An 11,823-nucleotide genomic window follows, 5' to 3' on the forward strand; every position below is an offset into this window, starting at 1 on the left:
GTCCTTGACAGCTCGTTGTTTTATAAACATTACGGCTGCTGATCTACCACGAGGTAGATATCGTGCCAACAGCCTAGAAGACGGCACCGCGCAGCATACGGAGGAAGATTATTGCGATCTTGCCAGGGAAGTAGGCGTAGGGCATATCGCGTGAGCTTACGTTGAATCGCCTCAAGTCGAGCAATTGAAGAAACAATGGTCGGCCTCCAGACTACTCACGATTATTCCAGAACCGAACGAACGATACTATTGTAGACAGCTTTAATGCACATAGGGTTGCGAAACTCATTAGTTGTCCGGATAACCACGCCAAGTAGTTGGTTTCCTCTGGCTACAAGGTCATCGATATGCTGTTTAGAGTTCAAACTTGAGTCAAGACGAACCGGAGTCTAGAACCCGTTTAGTAATCTTTTAGTGGATTTGTGGCACTAGGGTAGTTCTAGCGATGCATAACTTCAATGCGAAACCGTACAACAGTACTGAGGGAAGGAGAAAGCTCTCAAAACGAGGAAAGATCTCCACTGTGTGGCTATCTCGACAACTAATGGCGCCATAAGCTTTTTTTACTCTTTTTAGAATGCATCACTCATTTACCGTGTGCTAAGCGAAGACTTTTAAGATTTCTTTCAAGTACAACTTTTAGGTTGAGAGCTTGAGCCGCTTAGACCCCGTTCAGTGGTCGTTTAGTGGGTTTGTGGTACTGGGGTGTTCATCCATATCAGGATAGTCTGCTGTCCTACGCATGGGAGCACTATCCATTCGGGGCCGCATGTTGTCAAGTCGTGCGAACTAATGAATGTTTATTAATCTCTGATATCTAATATATTTAGAACCATGTAAGGCATGCAACGCTTCTCCGAACCAAAGGGCTTATCGTTTCTATTGCTGAGAAAAATAATGGTTCAATAGTGACGGATTAAATGGTAAGCGGACTGAACGGCCAAGGGAAACATCGGCGATTTTGGGACCCCGTAGATGGTAAGCCCAGCATATATAACAGTGGGGTGGGTAGTCCCATTGAGGGCCTCCTCTGCAGGAACAGACTCATAGACAATAGAAGCCCCGTGTTCAAAGCTCAACATCTACATGGGACCTCCATTCCTTCTACCGCTTAGTGCCTTTGGTACCCTAGATCCGCAACTGGTCAATCAAGAAACGGATTTGTGGATTACTTCGCTGTTGATCAGAGCAATATATTTGCTGATTGGTACGTTGCCGAATCGTTATGGTAGCTCGCGCACTTAATATGTTTCGATTTGGAATCTGTTTAGAAGGTACTTAAACTACAGCACCGCGAAAACGAGTAACAGTCGCGTTCTTTCCAGGCTATAGGCCGTCATTCATCAATTACTTAAGGCAAACATTATAAAATATAATAAATAATAATCGTAATAAATCGTAACGTTTGACGACACCCTTCCACCCCGTTATCAGCGTTTCATAATTGATGGATGACGCCTAAAAAGCGCTCTTAACTTCTTATCAGACGCGCTCTGGAGAGGTTATCCGCCTGTCGCGTAACTTTGTCTTATGTTAAATAATCCAATCTCTACCGATCGTGAACCAAAAAAATCATGTTCAGCCCTGCTACGGTACTTTGCGGGTGCAAGTTACACAAGTTACTCCTTGTGTCGATGTGGTGTGGCTTACCGTGTCGTTATGTATTGTTCACCAAAACGGTTTCTCCTGCTGCTGGGATGTTGGCATTGGGCGATGCAAACACGCGCACAAGAGGATCATTTATCGTGCGGCAGGCGCAAAGTGAAAACGACATATCTCATCCACAACGGCGCTGATGCCATTGCTGGACACTGGCCGTGGCATGCGGCAATTTTCCATAAAAAAGACGAGCACAAAGAATACGCATGCGGTGGATCCATCCTTGATGAAACAACCATTCTTACGGGTAGCAACCATACCATTGCGCGAGACGGAAATAAGATTGTTGAATTGTTTCTTGTTCTTTCCAGCATCCCATTGCGTGTCCACTCTAAGCGGCGTGATCTCGGCAGCTCTCGTGACAATACACGTGGGACAAATCCACCTGAATCAGACCAGCGAAAACACGCAGACGTTCGATGCGCGTGAGATAATCATAAATCCTGGCTTCAGTAAAGCCAGTATCATCCACGACATAGCTTTGATGAAGCTCAGGACCAACATCAGTATGAACCGGTACGTGCAGCCTGTCTGTTTGTGGACAATGGACAGTGCGCTGGAGTTGATCGTCGGCAGAAACGGAACGATCGTTGGATTTGGGCTGAGCGAAAGGGATGTTGTGTCGGAGCAGCTAAAACAAGCCACGATTGGGGTGGTGGATCCTTACACGTGCATTGCAAGTGATCGGGTCGTGTACGGAACGCATCTAACGTTGGACATGTTCTGCGGCAAAGGACAGAACGGTGTGAGTGCGTGCAATGGAGATAGCGGCGGAGGCATGTTCTTCGAGGTTAGCGGTCGGTGGTTCGTGCGCGGCTTGGTGTCGTTCACTCCAGCGCGTGGAAGCAGCGGACTGTGCGATCCGCTCAAGTACACCGTCTACACCGACGTGGCCAAGTACGTGGAATGGATTAAGCAGTACATCGATCAGCGTGTCCTACCGGTCGAGAGTGACGTGCTGGAAATGGACTACGAGGAGAAGCTACGCCTGTTCAACTTTGGCAGCTGTGGTGTGCTGTGTTGTATATGGAACACCCTATGTATGAGCGGTGATGATTGTCATCGCTCCTGACGTGACACAACCTGGATGCCGTCCGGATGCACCCCGACCTGGCATCAACTAAAAGAGCTCTAGATCAATCAGCATCGTTGGCTCGTGAACTTCCACTCTTTTATTCTCCTCATTATTACATTTTTTATTCAATAAAGTGAATTCAATACGCAACATTTTTGGTGTCAGAAGTGGGATCCTAACAAAAGGCGATCCAGTAAAAGTGCGATTAGGAATCTGATCCACAGAATTGCAAAACTGCGTATTGCGTGAATGAGAGAGACAAAATGGCTACCATCGACAATGAAACAATGGCAACACTTTCAAGCATGATTGCGCGAGCCTTGCAATCCGCAATTGGCACTGCTGTTGGCCAGGCCAGAGAAGACGTCGCAGCTTCGTCCCAGCAAAAACTACCGCCATTTTCTCACGAGCCATACCAACGAACTGAGGGGATGTCTGTCGCTGATTATTTCGACCGGCTTGAATGGGCGCTCCAACTCAACAACATTCCCAAGGAAAAATACGCCGACTACGCACGCGTACACATGGGGTCAGTGCTTAACAACGCCTTTAAGTTCTTGATAACGCCCAAGAATCCAGAAGAAATTCCATACGAAGAACTTCGCCAAATTCTACAGCGGCACTTCGACCAAGCGAAAAACAAGTTCGTGGAAAGTATCAAGTTCCGGAACATTCGACAACAGAAAGGAGAGACAATTGCCCAGTTTGTATTGCGGCTTAAACAAGGTGCTGCCTCCTGCGAATATGGAACTTTTCTTGACCGAATGTTAATCGAACAAATGCTTCATGGTTTCGATGAACGCGCAATTTGTGATACAATTGTTGCAAAGAACCCTACGACTTTCAAAGAAGCCTTCGACATCGCCATCGCTATGGAAGCCACACACAACACGGCTCGACAAGTAGGCACTGTTTCACCCGTATCAGAAACAACACACCGGCTTGGGTTTGAAAAACCGCGCACAAAACAACAACAACGCCGTATAGCACCTGCTAACCGTAACCGGCAGACGAGCAGTGAATCATCCGATCGACCACCGAACACATTCTACGAAAGCGGCACACAACGTACAAATTCCTGTAATGGGTGTGGAGGACAACACTTGCGAAGCCAATGCCGTTTTCGCACCGCTAAATGCAACAAATGCAATCGAAAGGGCCATATTGCAAAGGTATGTAGATCTGAACGGAAACTTTTACCAACTGCACAGGTTCAGTCGCAGCAGAACTCCGATATCGACGTGGTACAATCGCTACATTGTATCAACAATATGCCGTCCGTGAACAAGAAAATGCTTAACGTGAAGATCAACGGTTTTCCCCTGACGATGGAATTGGACACCGGAGCAACAAATGCGGCATAATCAGCGAAACCACATTACGTAAAATACTGCCGAAATATTCGCTGCAACCGTCAGACCGCCAATTTTCAAGTTACACAGGACATCGTATCAACTGCATTGGTCGCCTGTTCGTCCAAGTTTCACTTGGAACCACATCTAACAATCTTTTCTTATATGTTGTAGAAGGGAAGTATGACTCGCTTTTCGGACGCGATTGGATAGCACAGTTCACAAATGAGATCAATTTTCGTGAACTGTTTACTTCAACTGTACCAGTAAACGTACTCTCAAGCATCGAACCAACTCGGGAACAAGCAGCTCAACTGTCGAAACTGCTCGAAGACTTTAACAATATCTTTAGCGACGTTCCAGGTATGCTTGTAGGGCCACCAGCGAAGGTACACTTAAAACCCGATACCACTCCAGTTTTCGCTCGAGCACGAGATGTACCACTCGCTCTTCGAGAACGCTACGCATCAGAGATCGACAAGAAACTTGCTTCCGGATTCTACGAAAAAGTTGAAGTTTCAGAATGGGCTTCACCGACCCATATCGTCATTAAAAAGAACGGAGGTATTCGGATAACCGGGAACTACAAACCGACTGTAAATCCCAAAATGATTATCGACGAACACCCAATACCAAAAATCGAAGACATCTTCAACAAAATGAAAGGAGCTGCCCTGTTTTGCCACCTCGACGTAACGGATGCTTACACGCACCTTCCAATCGACGAAGACTTCCGGCATATTTTGACGCTAAACACATCGACACATGGACTGATCCGTCCCAAGAGAGCGGTGTATGGTGCTGCAAACATTCCAGCTATTTGGCAGCGACGTATGGAGACGATCCTTCAAGGTTTGACCAATGTTGTCAGTTTTTTCGATGACGTCATTGTATTTGCGAAAGACTTCGAAGAGATGCTAGCAGCGCTGAACGAGACATTGGAACAAATGCGACGAAACGGTCTTCGACTAAATCGTTCCAAATGCATCTTTGCGACATCATCCCTCGAATGCTTGGGTCATCGCATCGATAGTCACGGCCTGCACAAATCAGACAAACACATAAAAGCCATACGCGACGCTCCAACACCAACTACACCAGAGGAACTACAATTATTTCTTGGTAAGGCAACTTATTATTCCTCATTCATACCCAATCTCTCTTGTAGGGCACGTCCTCTTCGAGATGTACTGCTTACCGATCCTTTTGAGTGGACACAAGCAGCAGAGAAGGCCTACCAAGACATAAAACTTGCGCTAATTTCACCTCAAGTGCTGATGCAGTATGATCCATCGTTACCACTGATTCTCGCAACAGACGCTAGCAAAACCGGTCTCGGCGCTGTTCTCTCACATCGATTGAGCAATGGATCAGAACGACCGATCGCGTATGCTAGTTGTACAATGTCGCAAACTGAACAACGATACCCTATGATTGATAAGGAGGCTCTTGCGATAGTGTGGGCAGTGAAAAGTTTTTCCATTACCTCTATGCGCGAAAATTCACTCTAATCACTGATCATAAGCCCCTTACTCAAATACTGCACCCAGAAAAGTCTTTGCCTACTTTGTGCATTAGTCGAATGGCCAACTACGCCGACTATCTGGCACATTTCAATTTCGATATTGTCTACAGGCCCACAAACCAGAATACAAACGCCGATTACTGCTCCAGAATCCCAAATGCGCCAACAGAAAACCAGAGCAATAGACAATTTTCACACGAGGGAGGAAATATGGATGATGAATTCGATCATTTTATTCTCAAACAGATTCAGCAACTCCCAATTAGAGCAGAACACATTGCACGTGAAACGCGCAAAGACAGCCAACTAGGCAAAATAATCCAAGATCTTGAACACGGTAGAGACCTCGCGAGAATGGGTTATAAAGCACCCGAGGCAAAATATACCCTAACAGCGAACTGCCTGATGTTCGAGCATCGCGTCGTAATTCCGGCTTCCCTGCGCAAAGCCATAATGAACGATTTACATGCAGCTCACATTGGAATCGTCAAAATGAAAGGGTTGGCACGATCATATGTCTATTGGCCAGGAATTGATTCCGAAATCGAGCAAACAGCTAAATCTTGCACAGAATGTGCACGACAAGCCACAAGTCCACCAAAATTCAACAAACACCATTGGGAATACCCTAACGCACCTTGGGAACGCATACATATCGACTATGCAGGTCCCGTGGCAGGCGCTATGCTATTAGTAGTTGTGGATGCATACAGCAAATGGTTCGAGATAAAGGTAACCACATCAACTACAACAAACGCAACGATCAGTTTACTGGATGAACTATTCGCAGCTTATGGAGCACCAGTAACGGTAGTTTCCGACAACGGTCCACAATTTGCATCAGCCGATTTCACGTCTTACCTCAAAAACACAGGCGTTAAGTACCATAAGCTGACAGCCCCCTACCATCCGGCTACAAACGGCCAAGCAGAACGGTATGTTCAAACCGTAAAAAAGGCGTTGACAGCTATGGGTACAACAAAAGACACTTTGCAAAAGAATCTTAACACGTTTCTGCTACAATACCGAAAGGCTCCTCACACCGAAACAGGAAGCCCGCCAGCAAAGTTGTTCTTAGGTCGAAACATTCGCACGCGCATTGATCTTGTGCGACCACAAGATATCAACACACGGATGCATCAGAAGCAACAATCCACATTCGAACCGTCTTTCCGTACATTCTCAGTTGGACAGAAAGTGTACTGTCTTTCTGGAAACCCACGAACGGACAAATGGATTGTAGGAGTCATCGAAGCCTGCTTGGGTGATCTTCATTATCAAATCAGATCCAACGGAAAGATGCTTAAGCGACATGTCGACCAGATTCGAAGCTTCCAAGGCAACGTCAGCTTCGAAGAGACCGATGAAGACGTACCTCGTCGACTGGATTTCTATGCGAACACTGAGACGCAGCAACCACCAATCAATAATGAAGCCAACGAAACAGCAACGTCTTCAGATGAGTCCATTTCATCAGATATTGTGTTTGGAACACCTATGAGCAGCCCGCAACAATTAACCTCATCGTCAAGCGAAGACTCACCACCAGTAGCCCGCAGGTCCCAAAGACAACGTCGCCCTCCTCTACGCTACTCGCCATCCTAGAGTGAACCAGGATCTTCATACAAGAGGGAGGAAATGTTGTATATGGAACACCCTATGTATGAGCGGTGATGATTGTCATCGCTCCTGACGTGACACAACCTGGATGCCGTCCGGATGCACCCCGACCTGGCATCAACTAAAAGAGCTCTAGATCAATCAGCATCGTTGGCTCGTGAACTTCCACTCTTTTATTCTCCTCATTATTACATTTTTTATTCAATAAAGTGAATTCAATACGCAACATGCTGGATGCTAGATCTAAGTTTATTCCATGGCTGGGGGCAGTGAAACTACCGAACGACGATCGTACTAGGTGTATGGTTACACTAATCAGCGAATGGTATGCTGTCGGGCCGGCACATTGCTTCAATACCGTTGGTGTCATGTAAGTATTGTTTTACTCCTGTTATAGGTACAAGCAACAACCAACTCACCGTTGCTTTATTTTGCACCGACAGCCCTCATATTTTACTTGGTAATGTCCCAAATGAAACTCCTCTCCAGTGCACCTTTAGTACTAACATTGAAGACTGTATGGTTTTTGAGCAATCGCGGAAAATTCAAAGAATCATTGTACATCCAAAGTTCGGCCCGAACAACTCTGCGGACAACATCGCGCTACTCGAGCTGCTGAGTCCAGCAGACACTAGCCAGCCGAACGTGCAGCCTATCTGCATGCCGGTAACGCCCGAGCTTCGAACGAACGCAAAGACCAATTTAAGTGTAGTGGCGATCGCAAGGAGAGACCTCAGGCAACAAAACATTGCCGTCCGGTTCGTGGAACCCGTTGAGTGTACGAGGCAGTACGCGGAACAGAAAATTGAGCTTAAATTAGAATTCAAACGAATGTACACCGTACAACCAAGCAAGCGGGAGGAAAGATATTGCTATTCTCTGCTAGAGGGTGCACCGATCCATGAAATGAAGATATTCGGTGGAAAGGAGCAATACTTTCTGCGGGGGTTTGACCTGACTGGGGCGGCCTGCAATACAGTTACACCATCCATTTACAACAATATCGAAGCATATGTCGACTGGATACTATACAACATGAGGTACAACGAGCAAGAAGGGGCGAGCGACGGTGGAACTATAATCACAACTCAAGAAACACTCGAGTCAGAGTGGGAAACGTTGCAGCTGGGAAATGATAAATTGCGTCTGTTTAATATGAATACGTGCGGCTTAATTGACCCCGATAGTATCAGTGAATATTTTGCAACAGGCATGCCTTGGGTCGGGATACTTGAATCGCGGACGGTAACTAAAAACGAATTTTTGGAAGAGAGAGTAGTCGTGCTCATCAGCGAGTGGTATGTCTTGGCGCCGAAATATGGTGTGCAGAAGGATTTTATATGGTGAGTGTCTTTGTAGTGAGTGTGATTGCCTTTATACTCTCTCTCTCTCTCTCTCTCACTCACTCTTTCTCTCTATCTCCTTTTTTCTCTATCTCCTTCTCTCTCTAAAGGCGATATATTTTACTAGGACAAATACATACATTTTTTTAAGAATCGCACCAACGAATAGAAATCAAGAACATTATCCTCCCACCGTCCGATCACTCCAGGCAATTGTTTGCACTGCTCGAGCTGCTCGAACCAGCTGATCTAACGGATCCCCATATCCAACCAATCTGTTTGCCCTTCATGGATGGGCTACATCGTAACAAACCCGCGGAAGTGATTATGACGTCCTACCATAATAATTTCGGAAGTATCCATGCCAACAAGACGCTGAAGATTACCACCTACCAGCACTGCCAGCCACGGCTGTTGCACGCAGGACAGCTCATCAGCTTCGTCACGGAGCCTCTGTGTGCAGTCGAGTCTTCAGACGAACTCAAACAAGAGTCACTGTATTCCAAGCTGGGTAGTCCGTTTCAGCTCACAGTGCCGTACGCGGAACGGCCGCGCTACTTTCTGTACGGCATGCATGTCGATGGATCATACATTCTCTCTCGCCTACACCACGGTTCATACATATTTCACAAGATTGAAAAGGCAGATCTTGCTTGGATAGTGGACAGCGTGCGGGAAAACGAACTGCAAACTTCGTTCCCCAACAAAATTCGCACTGAACGAGTTAACTTGAGGTCAATACAGCATGCTTCCGGGAGCGCTTTCTTCAACTTTTAAACCTGTGGCATATCGTCGAACAGCTATCCGATGCCATGGATAGGAGATCTCATAGTCGGTAACAAGATTATTTCTACAATAATACTCATAAGTGACCGGTACGTTGTTAGTCGAGCAACGCATGTTTACTCTTACGTGCCAAACAGGTAAGAATTCAATTATCTAGTTTGAAGATGTAATGGGAATATAACTTGTTTTCTGATATCAGACTTCATGCAACATTGGGAACTGAAACAAGAGATGTAAATGATTCTAATGTGCAAAAAATACAAATCGAGGAGTTGATCGTTCATCCACAGTATAATAAACTCAATTTGGCTAACGACATTGCGTTAGCTCGACTTACTACCGCTGTGGATACATCTCTGCCTAACGTGCGACCCATCTGCTTGCCGATCATCGATGCAATTCGTAGCTATGATCTATCAAGCTTGTTCATGGATTTTTATGATCCCTCAATAAATAAGAAGCAATCTGACAATGCTGCTGATAGGTACATCGACCAGGTAGAGTGCCAACATCGGTGGCAAGGATTAATGGTTGGATTCACCATAGACACCTCCAATTATTGTGTTCTGGAACAACGCACGCTAGAGGACAACAAATCAGTAGAAATAAAAAATGGCGACGTTCTTCACTCCCGGCAAAGACTAGCACTGAGTGACAGAGAGTTTCTGCGCGGGTTTGCAGTGTTTAAACCGGACCTACCAAGTATTTACTATCCCGCTGTTTACATAAACACAGATGCTTATCTAGATTGGATATTGGAAACTATGGAGCAGCGCCCAGGGCTTCCTTTCGATCTGCGAGAAGAGCTTATATTCAGCGAAAAATAATGCATCTTTGCTCTCGTAAGACGCAATACAATCAAAAAACAAGTACAACTACAGTAAAGCAAACAAATTTTAAGTAAACAAACAATTTTCATACTGGCATTTAACGACGAGTAGCACGATGGGCTGCTCTCCAAAACCGATCAACGTGGGAATACCAACCTACATCATGATAGTAATCCAGAACTCTTTTCGAGTCTTCGTAGTTAAACAGTCCTCTAGCAATACCACAATTCCGGCTGTAGTTCCACAAGGAAGTATGTTGTGGGCCTCCTCACTCTTCATGATATACCTGTCAGACATACCCACTCTTCCTCAAGGTTGTGAACTGTTTCTCTTCGCCGACGACACGGCCATAGCAGTTAAGAGAAGAACTGTAAATGAACTCAAAAACAGAGCCCAGCAATGCGTTGTTATTTTAATCAAATACATTCGGAAATGGAAACTAACATTACATCTGTTCTCGCTTTCCTCTGTATCTTTATCCGGTTGCTATGGAACGCAATCCATGAGAATAGATTGTAATCAACTACGTCTATATCGTTTTCAGCTTCGTCTGAATCGTTTTCAGTTACGTTTGGATTGCTCTCAGTTACCTTTGGATTGTTGTAGCGCATGTCTGACAAATCTGTCAAATGTTATTCATTGCTTAAAAATGGGGTTGCAACACAAGTTCTCAATTGGGTTCAAACATAGAATAATACGAAATTGTTGCTTTTCAAATCGTCTGTTATGTGGAGAATCGAGACGTACGCCGAGCGGTCACCAAATAAACGATGTGCCGCAACGAAATTTGCGCGAGCTACTGCAAAATCCAACGATTGCTGAAAACGATTCAGACATAGTTGATTGCGATCCATAGCAACCGGATAAAGATTCAAAGGAAAGTGAGAACAGGTGTGAATGAAGACAAGGCACAGGCTATAATCTCACTGAGTCAAAATATCAATTCTTAGACCGACAGGTAATAGGCTAACTATTACAGAGTTTTCCATGAGTTCTCATAGTTGTGGGACACTTCCTGGACTCTTTCTTACGGGAAATGAACTTGATATGATGGAAATTGGACTACATGGCACCCTCTGGATTCCTACTGGATTTGTCCAACAAGGGTGCTATAGAGCCCAATTCCCATTACATTAAGTTCATTTCAAGTAAGAAGGAGGCAACCAAGTGTCCCACAGCTATAAGAACTCCTGGAAACCCCTGTAAAACAGGCATCACCCCCTATCGAGTGGTCTTAAAAAATTACATAATCTAGGAATAATATTCGATCAAAAACTACTTTTTGGAGATGCCATTAACAACCTAAAAACTAAATGTATAATCTTTATAAATAAAAAATATATTCACACATTAATAGCAGATCCAACCTTTCGCAAGCTAACAAACCTGCGGTCTATAAAAGCATAGTAATACCTGCCATTACTTATGGAATTGCTGTTTGTCAAGACTGCGCAAATATCCATCGAAAGTGTCTTGAAGCAAATTTAAACCAAATCTGGCACTCAATAAACCTGACGGCATAAAAGCTGAAACAATTGCTTTCACGTCTTTCTTTCCCGTTTCTTTCGCAAATACACAAAAAATGCACAAAACCAACCACCACACATCGGGCAAATAGTGTTTATGCGTAACA

The 11,823-nt window shown here is 45.1% G+C and overlaps 3 protein-coding genes across 3 annotated transcripts; all 3 read left to right on the forward strand.

The window, feature by feature from the left end:
- The first annotated feature begins 57 nt into the window (after positions 1-57).
- Positions 58-2,884, forward strand: LOC120905875 (chymotrypsinogen B-like). The gene is made up of 2 exons (XM_040317153.1): positions 58-1,906; positions 1,971-2,884. The coding sequence occupies exons 1-2, from the start codon at positions 1,531-1,533 to the stop codon at positions 2,729-2,731; spliced, it is 1,137 nt and encodes a 378-aa protein (XP_040173087.1). The 5' UTR covers positions 58-1,530; the 3' UTR covers positions 2,732-2,884.
- Positions 2,885-3,165: 281 nt separating this feature from the next.
- LOC120905550 (uncharacterized protein K02A2.6-like) lies at positions 3,166-5,334 on the forward strand. The gene is made up of 4 exons (XM_040316437.1): positions 3,166-3,441; positions 3,946-4,048; positions 4,261-5,208; positions 5,255-5,334. The coding sequence occupies exons 1-4, from the start codon at positions 3,166-3,168 to the stop codon at positions 5,332-5,334; spliced, it is 1,407 nt and encodes a 468-aa protein (XP_040172371.1).
- Positions 5,335-7,430: 2,096 nt separating this feature from the next.
- Positions 7,431-11,823, forward strand: LOC120905876 (phenoloxidase-activating factor 1-like). Its single transcript, XM_040317154.1, has 4 exons — positions 7,431-7,601; positions 7,675-8,574; positions 8,685-9,497; positions 9,560-11,823. Exons 1-3 carry the CDS (start codon positions 7,459-7,461, stop codon positions 8,722-8,724), a joined length of 1,083 nt encoding a protein of 360 aa, XP_040173088.1. The 5' UTR covers positions 7,431-7,458; the 3' UTR covers positions 8,725-9,497; positions 9,560-11,823.

The sequence above is a fragment of the Anopheles arabiensis genome, chromosome X, assembly GCF_016920715.1.
Source record: "Anopheles arabiensis isolate DONGOLA chromosome X, AaraD3, whole genome shotgun sequence".
Taxonomy (NCBI): Eukaryota; Metazoa; Arthropoda; class Insecta; order Diptera; family Culicidae; genus Anopheles; species Anopheles arabiensis.